General features: G+C 43.3%; 1 protein-coding gene across 1 annotated transcript in view; it reads left to right on the top strand.

The window, feature by feature from the left end:
- LOC137634095 (protein ecdysoneless homolog) overlaps positions 1–15,632 on the top strand; it is a 127,135-nt gene that overhangs the window by 31,499 nt on the left and 80,004 nt on the right. Inside the window, exons 2-3 of the mRNA XM_068366318.1 lie at positions 5,533–5,771; positions 9,863–9,980. Coding sequence (XP_068222419.1) covers positions 5,540–5,771; positions 9,863–9,980 — 350 coding nt within the window. The 5' untranslated portion in view covers positions 5,533–5,539. The remainder of the gene's footprint in view (positions 1–5,532; positions 5,772–9,862; positions 9,981–15,632) is intronic.

Below are 15,632 nucleotides of genomic sequence, written 5' to 3'. Positions count from 1 at the left end.
AAACGCTAGAAACGGTTACTCTTACTGCAACGTGACACCGTGAAAATTCTCTCTCTATCGTAACGATAGAGCGCAAGTTGAACGTTCTGAACGTCAACAACTGCAGAGACAAAACAAAACGTTAGTTCAACTTTGAAAACAGTACGAGACTATCAAAGAAATTCTTTCAAAAACATAAAAATAGCATAATATGTTAACAGGTAAAACCGAAATGACGGGCTCAATGTTAATTAACTTCGGTACCAAGAAAAGACCGCCTACTATTAGGAAAGGTCGCTATAAACAAATATAAAAATTAATTTTAATAAGTTTATAATAAAAGGAAGTTAATCGAAGAGGCCTATAAAAGGCGGAGAGATAAAAAATAAATCTATAACTTTTGTTGAGCAAAATTAAGAAAGAGAGTCTATACTCTCTTAGACACCAACACTTCCGTCTAAGGGAAGGGTCGGCCATTTAAAGGTGAAAGAGAGTTCATACTCTCTTCGTCACCATAATTAATCAAATTAATTCCAAAAGCTAGCTAAGCTAATAATAAAACTTCCTGAATAGCGAAAGCTGAAATCTTAGAGCAATACTTCACCAAAAACCGTGAACAAGACTCCAAAATTATAAGCGTATCCATGAACGTCTTGCCGGAAGCACGACAGAGGAAAAATTGAGGTGGTGTCAACAAGAAGTACTGCAGTACCTGGCCACAGGTGGCGCTTGTGAGTACACCCCCCTCTTGTATAGCGATCGCTGGCGTATCCCTTCCGTAGAATTCTGTCGGGCAACGGAGTTGACAGCTACATGATTATCGGGTAAGATTAATATTGAAAATAACATTTTTCCTAATGATACAATCCTTAGCTATTTATACATGCTTATCCGCCAACCCTGTCCCCCGTCAAAGTCCTACCTCCAAGCAAAGTGAGGCTCAGTCACAGGTGTGTGAGTGAGGGGTGTAGCTAGCTACCCCCACTACCCCCCCCCCCCCCCCCCCCCCCGCTAACTAGCGGATCGGTAGTTAACCCTTGCTAAATTCTAATTGCTCGTCATTTCAGCTTCGTCGAAAGTAATACCCCTATTAATAGCTAAGGTTTGTATCTTTAGGAAAAATAGAAACTACCTCTGAATTTGTCATATTTGATAGATTCATCAGGCGCTGGTAGAAGTTTTTTATGCTCAATTTTTACCATTCAAAAAAGAAAGAAAATATTTGGATCCTTTCGCATTGGTGAACTGTGTATACTTATCTGCGTTGGGATTAGATTTCTCTGAAGTCTATATTGAACAATCACAATCCCACTAGCTCTATTGATATCTATAAACACATGACTGTCAACAAGATGGACCTTCATGCATTATAGAAGTAACCCCAATATCTTGGAGAAATCAAAAGGGAGCCTCATGATTCACATGAGATAGACTTCAGTCCTGTACAGTATTCCCTTACTTTCCCAGGAGTTAGGAATGAGAGTGTAAAACTCTTAGGTTGAGTTTCCACTGATAAAATCAATTTGATTCCATCCATGGAGAATCATTTGATTCCAGTCAATTTAAATAAGCATACTGTAGTTCCCTTTGATTGATTCCGCATCCATAGCCAGTACCAAGGCATACTCTGAAGAGTATGGATGCAGACACTCATGCTGAAATAGCAGCATTACTGTGGCTCTTAGCAATGTTCCTCAACTGAAAACTTCCGGTGTACTGCTCGCCAGTACCAGATCCCCAAGCTATCTGGCAAGATGCCTTCCAACAACCATGGGACAAGATGAACGTTTAGGGGTTTCCTCCATTTTGCCTAATGATTTGACTCATAAACAAGGTACAGTAATAGCATCGCAGGATTTCTCGTTGACCCTCATAGCTCTGATGTGGCAGCATGCAGAATGGTTTCCGAACCTTCTACAACTGTTTACAGAAGCTCAGAGAGAGCTACCACTTCTTCCCGAGCTACTCGATCAACCGCATACAAAGATATTCCACAAAGCCATGGCTTTGCTACGACTTCACATCTGGAGGTAATCCAGCATTTCCTCTTGAAGATAGGCAAAAAGGATCTCTGGATACCTCTGGGATTCTTCAACTGCCATATACCAGGCAAAGTGGCTTATCTATTGTGGTTGGTGGCTCTTCTCATAGCCGCTATCCCAGTGATAGCTGAGTTTCTTTTATACCTGAGGGAAGAAAAACTCTGCTTGATCATGGCGGGAAAAGGCTATCGCTCAGTCTTGAGCTTCACCTTTATATTGAAAGAAATTAACATTCCTTCCTCGGCAGAATTGTCTCTCCTCATACAAAGTTTTGATCGCTCTTGCACTCAATTGGAAGTTAGACCTTCTCCATGGAATTTAGTATGTGTGCTACGAGCCCTGAAAGGAGCAACTTATGAACAACTACATCAGTCGTCAGATTGTTACTTGACACTGAAGACTGTTTTTCTGCTAGCCCTGGTTTTGATGAAGAGTGTTAGTGAGCTAGCCTACATGGTACATCGTACAATGTCGCCCATTCAAGAGGAAGGGGGTAGGTGTAACTCGGCTTGTCCCTGAGTTTATTGGTAAGATTTAAAATCCGGCTGTAGCAGATCCTAGATTTGAGCCTTTCCGTGTTGAGAGTCTATGTTCTGTAATAGATGATCCAGATCAGCTGCTATTATGCCCTATCAGGGTACTGAGGTCTTATCTCAAAAGAATCACAACCTAACATACTTTTCGTCAGTATGGGCAGGGTCAAGAGGAAAATATCACGTAATACAGTACTAACTCTGCTTGGATTAGGCAAGTAATAGAAAGAGCTCTCGTTTTAAATTGTAATCCTCAGACTCGAAGACCCAGAGCTCATGACATCAGGGGCATAAGAACGTCCTTGGCGTTCAAAAAGAACTTATCTGGGGTGCAGGTATTGCATGTGGGCTTGTGGAAGTATCAAATGACCTTCACAGCCCATTACCTGCAATTCGTAACCCACAGGAATCTGATGGCTGCACAAAACGTGGTTGCAAGCACCTCGACTCCCTTGTAGGGCAAGTAGCAATTGGTTGAGGGCAGATGTTACCCGGTACAGTATAAGACTAGAATAAATGTGTAAGTGACTGGCCTTTTTGTCTTTCATTTTCCCCTCTTGGGTTTGAGCAACCGAGGAAATCTGCAAGCTGACCTCTTACTCCAGGTGGGTACCTTCATCCCTTGTGTATCCAGATATATGTTTATTTATATGTTATGTCCCTGATCTCCCTGCGAGGTGGAATTGAGCAGTGTCTAGGTTAAGTGTGGAGTTTATCTTCAAATATTACCTTACTTGGTCAAGTCACATTACTGAATTCTCACACACTCACCTGATTGCCCAGGTTGTTGAATCTCTCACATATTTTGAGAGTTAACAAGGTGTCAGGGTGTCTCTTTTAAGCTCATGCAAAGTACAGAATAACACTCTGGGATAGGAAGCAGCCAGTTGGTTTTTGCCACTCCCCAGCTCGTGATCGCCACACCTTTGCTTGTGGGCGTCACTTGCCAGCTCGTGGTTGTCACTTGCCAGCTCGTGGTTGTCACTTCCCAGCTCATGGTCGTCACTTCCCAGAGTGTGGTTTTCACTCTCCAGCTTCTTGTCGTTCGTCAGCTGCTCATCGTTCGGCAGCTGTTTGTCACTCAACACCTCTTGATCGTCACTCACTTTGTGATCATCACTTGCCAGCTCCTTGTCATTCACCAGCTTGTGATCGTCACTTGCCAACTCCTCGTCGTTTGCTAGCACGTGAGCGTCATTCTTCTCCTCGTGATCGTCACTTGTCAGCTCGTGATCGTCACTCACCAGCTCCCGATCATCAATCTCCAGTGCGTGATCGTCACTCGCCAACTCGTGACCACCGTTTCTTTTCCAGGGGCTACTCGAAAACGGACATCTCCTTCCACGTTCCCAACAACACCTGCAACATCTCGTTGTTAGCTCAGGGAATGGGGAGAAGAAAGTATCTTTAAACAATTTCTTCCTAGTTAAGGGAGGTCATTGACTGAACCTTTTCACCTCTCTTGCCATCTTCAATAGGAAGACCCAAGTCAGCTCATGAAGTCAGAAGCGTTAGTGCATCTTTAGATTTTAAAAGAATCTCTCTGTGAAGAAGGTACAGTCTTACAGGCAGGGATGTGGAAATGTCAAATGATGTTTACTGCCCAATATCTGCGGGATGTGACTCGCAGTTCTCTAGACCCTTGTTTGTTAAGGGCTGTTGTAGTTGTACAGCTGGTGGTATAGCTACCCTGACACTTTACAAGACCCTTACTATCAGATTGAGGGCAAAATTTAGGAGTGATTCCAGGATGAAAATAAAGATTGACCAGGATTTTTTGGGGTACAGCATTAAGAGCCTTGCCAGCTGTACTTGATCTAGCGCCACTCACTGTGTTGCTATTCTATACTCAGGTGTAAAAGTGTCTTTTCCCCACACTCCTTATGATGGGGCGTGGGATGTGACCAGGCAAACCTAGAATTATGTATATTTCATACGGATAGCTTTGGACAAATTCATTTCATATATAAGCCAAGTCTTACGACACAAAGATATTCAACCCAGAACAACCTTAATGTCAGCCGTACCAACCGCTGGTTCACGTGGTGTTAGGATCCCTAACTCTTTCATCATCATAATGTGTGAGGTTTTGGTATCCTGGGATGTTTCCAGCCAGCTGGAAAGGGGTCTTCCTCCAGTCTAAGGTTGAGAGTTAATTGTAAAAGATGAATGTTTGTATGTTGTATGGGAACAAATGACAAATTTGGAAATCATTTGTCTTTTTCCTAACAATACAAACCCGAGTCCTTTACTCATACTTTCTTGCTATGACCAACCCCCTAGAAAATCCCACCTGCTTCACTGCTATAATTCTCCTATGTAAAGAACTAGGGTTTGTATAGTTAGGGAATTATACAAAGTACTGTACTTCCAAATTTTTCATACAGGATATTATAAAGATTAGAAAAAAATTGCAGCTAGTGCAAGGAGTATTGTACTCATTTGTAAAGACATCAGGTTTGTATATTCAAGAAAATGGAAACTACAGTACAGTACTTTAAGAATTTGTCATACAGTATTTGATATTTAATTACCAGCTGTATTGTAATCTCCAGTCAGATGGTTATTGAAGTTGAAGATTTGAGATAACATCACATCTCATTTAACAGATTCAGTATCTAAAACGTATAAATTTGCTCTTTGTGTAAATACAATTGTTTTAAAGATTTATATTTTATAATGTCGGAACATTGTGCAGTATTACATTTAGCTTACATCGAGTGTTTACCTTGCTTTACATTTGAAAATAATTTTGTCCATAGAGGAGGTTATAGTGTAAGAGTTTTTGGTAGCTAAGCTTTGGTGATCTCATTAGTAAGGTCACAATACAGTAGTAGAATGTTTGGTCTCTGCCCTAAGAAGAGTGATAAGTAAAAGAATTTTATCTATGAAAACATTAACCATTGCTAAATTTCTCGAATGTATTTTTCATGCAAATTATCTGTTAATTTGAAAACACTATTGATTTTTATTTTCAGGTTCAAAATGGCTTGCAGTCTATTTGGTAGTAAAATGGCCATAGAAGAAGAAGAAACCATAAGATACTGGTTATTTCCCCATCATGAAGATGGGACTCCAATTGTAGAGGAAGAACAGCTTGAAGAATTAATTTCCAAGTTTCAAGCTCATGTTGCCCAGTATACTCATCAGTACATTTGGAATAAGCAATCATTCATCTTAAAAGTGGGTCAGCGCTCATCTGGTAATGAACCTACAGGTTAGTGTTATGACACTCAATAGAAAAAGAAAATCTTTAGTAGAATTGCAATTTGTCACAAACCATTGATGTATAGTTAGAAGAATTATATATTCTTCGTTGATTATACTAGGGAATTTATTTGTTACTAGTGACTAGTGAACAGTAGAAACTGAAACTTTTTAGTAAGTGACTCTTATCTCCAGAAAAAAGCAGCCTTTGTTGGTACTTAAAATTGTTTTGAAATTACATTACAGTACTGTTTACAGCATAAAAAGTCGAAGCTTTGCTCAATGAATAAAAAATCCTCACATTTTACCTGATCACTGTGACCTACACAGGATTAATGAAAAAGTCCCTATCCAGCAATCTACTTCTCTTTGGTTCAAGATCCGTTCAAGCTCAAGAGTTTCTTCTAGCGTCTGCAACCGTTAAGGATGGTGGGTTTTGGGGAGCTTATAGGTCTACCTGCTGAGTCATCAGCAACCCTTGCCTGGCCCTCCTTGGTCCTAGCTGGGTGGATAGGGGGTTCGAGCACTAATCATATGTATACAGTATATGGTTAGTCTCTCGGGCATTGGCCTGCCAGGACATTGTCACTGTCCTTTGCCTCTTCCATTCATGAGCAATCTTTAAACTTTTAAAAGACGAGCAACATAACCCCAATGGTCATTTAGCTAAGTTTTTAAGTGATTCAACAACCAGTTATATATTTAAGAGATAGCAGGTCTTCTGAAAGCTATCTAACTGTTATAAGGACGTTTTGCTTTTAATGTTTTAAATTGAATTACTATTTATTTTATTTTTTTATTTATAGCAAATAATATGGGCGTTAATGACCTTAGATGTCAGGATGCCAGATAACGCCTAATCAATCAATCAAACTCATGCCAGTGGTGGTTACGTCTCCTAGATCACCTGTCATCCCTGGTCCGTCTAGTTCTCAACAGCCTCCTCTGGATTCTATCTCTTCAGTGGTGGCTAAAATCCAGGTGGGTTCAGTTTGAGGACTCCCTAAATACACCTCATGGGACCCGAACAGCGGATGGACCTGAGGTGGTGGGTGGCAGACGAGAATCTCTGCCGAGGGGTCGACCTTCTCATTCCTCCCTGGAATTGATGCTCTTTTCAGATGCGTGAAAAGTAGGGTGGGGGCCCCACATGCACCAAACGGTCTCTGTGCTCTGGTCAAAGTCCGAAGGTTACCAGCATATAAATCTCTGAGAGATGAGGGCAGCTTTTCTAGCCCTTCAGCAGTTCCATCAGTTCCTAGCGAGTCACTAGGAACTGATGAGCGACAACACCACGGTGTTGGCGTAAACAAGCATGGCAGTACTTTTTCACAGCCCCTTTGTCATCTAGCAGTGGAGATGCTAAGATGGGCAGAAGACAACTCAGTGTCCCTATCAGCCCACTTCATGTGCTCGCGGACAATCTGAGCAGAGCATCTCATAGTGGGCTCCGAGTGATCTTTGAATTATTTAACAGCCGAAAAATCCTAAATTTGAATGGTTCCCCAACTGTGGACCAGTTCGCCAAGTCCCTGAACAACGGGCTCCCGCTCTACTGCTCCCTAGTCCTGCATATTCAGGCTCTGGCAAGATGCATTCCAACAACGGTGGGACAACATTGTCGTTTATGCCTTTTCCCCCTTCTGTCTGATGAGAAGAGTACTTAACAAGACCAGATCATCTTAGAACCTGTCAAAAACTCTCACAGCTCTGCTATGGCATCATGCCGAATGATTCCCGGACCTTCTTCAGTTCCTGATGGAGATCCTGAGAGAACTCCCTCCACGGCACGATTTACTCAGACAGCCATATATGAGCATCTTCCACAAAGCTGCAGTATCCCTACAACTTTACGCCTGGAGACATCCAGCATCTCCTCGCCTCAGAGTTGCAAAAAAAGATGTCTGAATACCTTTGCAGATCTTTGGCTTCAGTTTACCAGGCCAAGTGGATTCTTCCGCGGTTGGTTTCATGGAAGGGGTTTCTCTCCCTTTGATGCCACTATTCCAGCAGTAGTGGAGTTCCTTGTATACCTTTATGAAGAAAAACCCCTCTTGGTCTCATCGATGGAAGGCTACCACTCAGCCTTGAGCCTTACCTTTAGGCTGAAAGGAGTTAATATTTCCTCTTCGTTGAAGTTGTTCTCCTCATACAGAGTTTTGAGCTTACCTACCCCCTGTGGAAGTTAGACCTCCTCCAGGGAACATGATTCACATCTTTCGGTCTCTGAAGGCTGCTCCTTGCGAATCATTACGCCAGGCATCAGATTGCCACCTTACTTAAAAGGCAATTTTCCTACCTGCATTGGTTTCAGCCAATAGAGTTAGCAAACTTCCTGGTTTTGGCTAATTAAGTTAGCGAACTTCATGGTCTTTCATACGACATCTCCCATTCAATGGATTGCGGTAAGGTAATACTCGGCTTTGTCCCTGAGTTTATTGCTAACGCTGAAAATCCAGGAGTAGCGGATCCTTTAGATTTGGGCCCTTCCGGATTGGGAATCTTCGAAATATAACCAATGATCCAGATCAACTGCTACTTTGTTCAGTGAGGAGTTTGAGGTACTATCTCAAGAGAACAGCAACAGCTTATCCCTGAGTTTCAGCCTTTGTCAGCACGGGGAAGGTCAAGAGGAGGATCACCAAGAACACCATCTCTGCTTGAATTTGTAAAGACCTAGCATTGAATCCTGATCCTTCTCCACAAACAAGACGACCCAGAACTCATAACGTTAGGGGATTCAGCACGTCCCTAGCGTTCAAGAAGAACTAAGTCTCTGACGTAGGTCTTACAAACGGGCATGTGGAAGCGTTAGGCAACCTTTACTGCCCACTATCAGCAAGATGTGACCCACAGCAATATGGAGATGTTCTCCATTGGCCCTATAGTGGCTGTACATCAAGTGGTTTAGATACCTTGGGCTCTTTGATGGACAATAGCAGATGGTTGAGGGAAGAGGTTACCTGAGATAAGTCTGGGATGAATGTTAAGAATGACTGGCTCTTTCTTTCTTTCATCTTCCCCTCTCTCGGGGAGCAGTACTTACAGTCCTCTGCAAGCTGGCCCCATCTGTCTGTAAGTAAAGCCATTTCCCGTGTGTAACCTAATATAGAAGCAATACTTGTTTCTTCCCCATATTCCCTTGCAAAGTAGGATTGGGTAACGTCTAGGGTTGATTCAAAGATTCCTACGTTTCTGAGGATTCTTACCTAGACCAGTCACACTGCTAGTATCAAACAATCGCACAGATTACTCAGGTCGCTAATAGTGTGTTGTACGGAGTTTAGCGAGGTGTCAGAGTTCTTACCTGTTACGTCCGAAGCATATACGGGAAAACCTCGGGTCAAAAACCTGCCAGTTGGTTCGGACTTCCACCTTCCTAGAGGGTGAGTCATCCATATTAAAGAGCGAAAAGGTTTATATTCAGTGTCGGAACAAATGACAAATTTGAAAGTAATTTGTATTTTTCATAATGATACAAACCTTGTTTTCTTTATTTAAATTTAGCCCCCCATCACCTGCCTGCAATAGAAAATGATGAAATAACACCGGTGTGTGTGAACGAGGTAGCTAAAAGTCATATGACTAGTCTTTCAGCTTCGCCAAAAGTAGATCCCTATCAAAGAGCTCAAGGTTTGTATCGTTAGGAAAAATACAAATTACTTTCAAATTAGTCATTTTTTATTCTTGTGAAAAGGAATCTTTCCTCTCACCACCTGCAATGATATAAAATAGTTTTCCCTTAATGAAAAACATAACATTAGTGGAAGATTAGCACCTAACGCTCAAGCTTAAGGCTATTTAGGCAATCAATTACATACTTGATACAGACAATTAAATGAAATAAAGAGGTTTCAATGGTAAAAATTAAGAAATGAATTTGAAAATATTAGATTTTTCTAGTAATTATAAATATTTGTTTTATTTTGGATTTAAGAAATCAATTTTGAATGTATTAAATTTAAAAGAAAAATTTGAATATTGATGTTATTTTGGAGAGAATGACTAAAGACCAATACTATTAGCAGCAGTAATTAAAACATTTTTGGATATAATTAAAATAGAAGTACAGTAATGAAATATATTATTCCTTTATTGCAGATGCACTTGGCCCTCACATTAGTGGTGTAACTGTTGTGGGGGATTACTTGGAAGATGAATGGTTCATTGTTTTTCTTTTAATGAACCTCACACAAGATTTTCCTGGCTTAGTATGCAGGTAAGACAAGTGAAAGTACAGTATTGTTATTCTAGTTAATACTCGTATTGTACTTTATTCTTAAAGGTTTGAGCTAGCAGTAGATAGTTCAAATGTAATGTAAATAGATGTAATTTAGTTACAAGTCTCTCAAACACAATGGCTTCTTGGGGGACATTAGCTTTGCATATTGATTTAAAATTATAATTGCGATTTTTTTTATTGCAAATTTACCTTTGAGAATCTTACAGTCGTTCATTTTCTGGGCTTGAACCTGTGCCGGCCAGTGAATAAGCTCCTATTAGCACTTATTCTTAGGTAATTTACTGCTAAATATACCAGAGAAAAAATGTAAAGGAGTGCTAGGTTAACTAGCTCGCTCACCTATTGGTGTCGGTATGGAATTGGGCGTATAATCCAGAGGTCCCGCACTATTTAGATTCATCCACGACAAAGACCCCAATAGAGGAGAGCCGTTCAACCTCACTCGGCACCACCAACTCTGCATCCGCTCAGAACCCAACTCCTTTTTAGCACGCCTGTGTGGTAACCCGCTAGTTTGTGCTCTTGTGTTTTTGCCTTATTTTTCGTGGATTATGGCTTCTACATCGGTTTCCCAGGAGACACCGTCTAAGTTAAGTACCAAGCTATGTTTTGCTGTGTTTTGAGCAATCTAGATCGTTTAATATTTAAGTTATAAGAGTTTATTCTCTTCGATCATCTCGGTCTTGCTCGATTCCGCTTACGGTTGGTACTCCTGTTTTGAGAGCTTTTAGTTTCACTCGCGGTGTTACTAAGTGTATTATTTTTATTATTAGTTTAAATTTTTATATGTTTTATTGTGGATATTCATTATTTAGCGTTTAGAACCCTTGTGGTTCATATTTAGGGCCGATATCAGATTACGTATCGTAGATGGCTTGCCGACCTTCGTAACTGGGCGGCAATTTTTATTATATAAGCCATCAGGTTGTTGTCCTTCGGGATTTATTCATTATTTCGCATGCCTTGCCCTAATTTTTTATGTGTATATTTATATATTTTTCAACGCTATTACTTTTATAATGAATATTTGTGCTTATTACTCCGTATGATCTGTTTTGGTAGTGTTTGGGGATCGTCAGTTGGTAGCCTGCTGCTCCGTATCACGTGATCCTCCCCCAAGCTCCCCCTCTCGCTAGGTTGGTGGCTAGGCTTCTCTCCCCCCTCCCCTAGGGGACCGTTGCCTTCCCTTCTTTCAGAGGGGGTAGTTCAGTGTTTATGGACTTTGTCCTCTCTCCGGGTGTCCCGGCGGTTTCGTCTCTGTCTAGACTGGTTGGTCACCGGTCAACAGAGTAGGATCCCGGTGCACCCTATTTTATATTCACCTATCACACTTTTATTATGTTATACGAAACCCTCCGGGTTCTGTTGGTGGTTCTTATCTACGGTTCCGCCCCCCTCTTAATTTATAACAGTTACTATGATTTTATATGACAGATCACTATCCCGGAGTTCCTATATGTATTAGTTTATGGATGTACTTTTATATCCCGGTCCGGGGCTTAACCTCGCTCCGGGAAATCAGACACCATGTGTGTTAATTCTTTGTTGCATCCTTCTTTATGATCCCGGCTCGACCGGAATGGATAGTTATACTCTAGTCTTAAGTTAGACTTATGTTTAGGCCCGGGTCCTCCGGACCTGCCCCTACTTAAGAGTATTACAGTTAAGCTCTAGTCTTAAGTTAGACTTATGTTTAGTCCCAGGTCCTCCGGACCCGCCCCTACTTAAGAGAATTACAGTTTCTCATATACTATTCTTTTTATAGATGGTGCATTGTCAGACGACGGCCTGTGCGGCTGTTCTTCACCAGCCTTGTGGCCATACTGTGTGTAGGTCTCACGCCCTCTGCAGAGTTCAGCTGGAAGACATCGTAGTCTGGCACCCTGATAATTGTATGGTCTGTTTTGACCTCATCACCACCCTTGGATCTGATTCGGTGAGTCCCGTTGGCTATGTTGTCTTTCTAATTATTTTACCTTTATTTGGTATACATACACTATTTAGTAAGATTTCTATGGTCTTGAAAGACCTCCGGGAATCTTCCTTTCTGTAATTCCCACTATTATTTCAGGCATCCCCGGAGCAGAAGACTGCGGCTCGGGCCACACTGAAAGTGTGGGTTGGGGGATTTGCCCGAAACGTGAAATCAAAGCAGCCTTACGTCCTCTCTGAAGACTACTGTGCTATGATCTACCCTAATGCCAAGTCTTCAGCCGCTGTGGCTAGGCATGTTGCGGCACCCATCATTGCCGACATTGATGCCACTATTTCGGGATTCATCGACCAGGAACAAGATCCGTTGGATGCCCCCGGAGATCTGGAAGACAATGTTGCCTCCTTGAACTTGGATGTGGAACCTATGTTGTTGGATGATCCGGATGCAGGTAGGGTGGTAAGTGAGGCAGGTGTTACCGGCGCTGAGATTCCTATCCTCAGCCCCGCTCTTTCTTCTTCATCTGATCTCTCTTCTTTCCATGGTTTTTCTGGGGACCGCGATTCGTCTCACCGATCACACCCGGTTCCCCCCAAAGATAAGTCTAAATTTAGAACTTTGCCAAAAGCTCGTAAGCCCCACAAGGCTTCCCATAGTTCTAAATCAAATACAAACCCGTCATCTAAGGCTTCCGGCTCCTCCTCTAAGTCTCACCACCCGGGAGTACAATCCGCCACTTCTGCTTCTAACCCGGGCCTTTCCGAATCAGCCATGCTTCGCATTGTGTCGGAGATGCAATCTAAGATTGTGTCAGAAATGCAGGCCAAGATGGACACGATGTTCTCTAACATTGGTCAGAGACTTGGGGCATTAGAGCATGGTGCTCCGGAGCGAGTTCAAAGCTCTCTCATCCCGGATGCCTCTAAGCTTCCGCCGTTTACCAAGAATAACCCTTGGCGCATGGCTCTTCATTCCCCATTCTCAGACGGGATGTTAACGTTGGAAGGTCTTGGTACTCGTCCACTAGAGGATTTTGAATTCTTTCCTCCTGGTCTCGCATTTCCATTTCATGGTTATGCCAGGCTTACCGAGGAAGCTCTGGTTCGGCTGGATAAGGTCCCCAAAGAGACCGTCATTTTCTCAAAGGAACAAGCCCAATCTGTTTGGGCTAGGTTTCTAAATGATATAGGTTGCACCAATACCATGTTGACGCCTCATAAAAGTTCTTTCACAATGTTCCTAATGGACAAGAATACCGTGACTCCATGCGTCACTAAGATTGCAGAGCTTGCTTTTCAATACGCTCTGGAGGAGAAGCCCTTGCCTCCCATCCGAGAGGTAGATCCGATCTCCCTCCTTCTTCCTTCAGATAATGAGTGTTGGGACAATGTCCATACCACCTTTTCTTCTGGCAAGCTAACAGCGGACTGTGTGTCAGTAATTTTTAGTGAACGGCTTCCCCGTCTCCCGGAATCCCTTATTAAACAGGAGTATGATTCCCGCCTACGTGTTGGTCGAACTTTGAACTTGGCCACTTCTACGGAGTTGATAGCCTTAACTTATGATACTGAGAGTATCTTTAAGTCTCTCAATAAGGCTACTTTGCAGTCGTTATATTTTGACTTATATGACTTTGCTCTTGCTAAACGTAGGTGCCGCAAACACGTCCTGGCTGAGGCGACTATTAGGCACGAGCCGAATAAACTTATCCGGTCCTCTTGTTGGGGTCCAAATCTTTTCCCTGAGGATCTTGTGGAGGAAGTCTTGACGGAGGCTACTAGAGTTAATCAGAGCCTTAAATCCCGTTTGGGTTTGACTCCTAAGCGGAAATATGATCCCGCAAGTTACCAAGCCCGGGGTAGGAAGAAGCTCCGCCCGTATACCTCCACTCAGTTCCGGCAACAGCAGAGTAGCTCGTCCGTTTTCCGGCAGCCTCTCCCTCCATCTCCTGCTGTTCCTGCACAGCCTTCCACCTCTCAGGCTCCTTCCTCGGACGACTACGTCACCGTTCTGCTCCCTAAGAGCCAGCTTCCCGGTGCCTCCACCACCTCTCCAGCCTTTAACCAATCTTATGAGGCTCAGGGCTCTTCCCAGGGTTATAACAGAGGTAGAGGCTACCACCGTGGTTCATACCAGAACAGAGGTAGAGGTAGATTCTTTCGCAAGGGAAAGAACTTCCGAGGCGGACGTGGAGGCAACTCCTCAAGCCAATACTGAGGTGCAGCGGGTAGGGGGGAGGCTTTATGCCTTCCGCGACAAATGGAGGTTCAGTCCCTGGGCTTTCAGTATCATCTCCAAGGGACTGGGGTGGAGTTGGATTCAAGGACCTCCTTCACCGAACAGATTTCATCAGCATTCCACTCCGGACCTAGTCGAATTTGTCCAGGACCTGTTACAAAAGAACGCCATACAAGAAACGAAACACCTGAAGTTTCAGGGTCGGCTGTTCAGTGTCCCGAAGAAGGATTCGGACAAGAGAAGAGTGATTCTAGACCTATCCCTTCTCAACTTGTCCATTCAATGCGACAAGTTTCGAATGCTTACCGTCTCGCAGGTGCGGACCTTACTTCCCCGTGGGGCCGTCACCACCTCTATCGATCTTACAGACGCCTATTATCACGTTCCGATAGCGAGACACTTCCGTCCGTATCTAGGCTTCCGCCTAGGAAACAAAAATTACTCCTTCAAGGTGATGCCTTTCGGGCTCAACATCGCCCCAAGGATCTTCACAAAGTTAGCAGAAGTTGCTGTTCAGGAACTCAGAAATCAAGGGATTCAAGTAGTAGCCTACCTGGACGACTGGCTCATTTGGTCAGACACCTCCCAAAATTGCCTAAAAGCCACTCACAAAGTCATCCAATACCTTCAATCTCTAGGCTTCCAGATCAACTTCAAGAAGTCCCGTCTTCTTCCGAAATCAAAGTTCCAATGGCTCGGCCTGCAATGGGATCTTATATCTCTCACACTGTGTCTTCCCAAACCCAAGAGGTTAGAGATTGCAATGAACACCAAACGCTTTCTCAAAGACAAAGTAAGTTCCAGACGACTCCAAGAGAGGATCCTAGGGTCCCTTCAATTTGCTTCAGTGACGGATCTACTTCTGAAAGCAAAATTGAAAGATATCAATCGTGTCTGGCGTTCGAGGGCGAACCGGAAGCTCCGGGACAGGAAAGTCCGCCTTCCTCCCATTCTCCGGGAAAGACTTCTACCTTGGACAAGGGCCAACAATCTGTCAAAGTCAGTTCCCCTTCGATTTCCGCCTCCGAAGTTAATCATTCACACGGACGCATCCCTATCAGGTTGGGGAGGCTATTCTCAGCTCAGGAAAGTTCAAGGTCTTTGGTCTCCCTTATTCCACCAATTTCACATCAATGTGCTGGAGGCCATGGCAGTTCTTCTAACCCTGAAACGTCTTGCTCCATCCAAGAGACAACACCTTCGTCTAGTTCTCGACAGCGAAGTGGTGGTCCGCTGCCTCAACAGAGGCGGATCAAAATCAGGGCCTCTGAACCATGTTCTAGTAGCCATATTCTCCCTAGCAGCCTCGAACCGTTGGCATCTTTCAGCTGTCCACCTGGCGGGAGTCCGGAACGTAGTTGCAGACGCCTGGTCCCGGACCTCCCCTCTAGAATCGGAATGGTCACTCGATCTAAAGTCATTCCGGTGGATTCTCTCTCGGGTTCCGGGTCTCCAAG

This window comes from Palaemon carinicauda, chromosome 44 (genome assembly GCF_036898095.1).
Source record: "Palaemon carinicauda isolate YSFRI2023 chromosome 44, ASM3689809v2, whole genome shotgun sequence".
NCBI lineage: Eukaryota > Metazoa > Arthropoda > Malacostraca > Decapoda > Palaemonidae > Palaemon > Palaemon carinicauda.
This window is presented reverse-complemented; position numbering and strand designations above follow the sequence as displayed.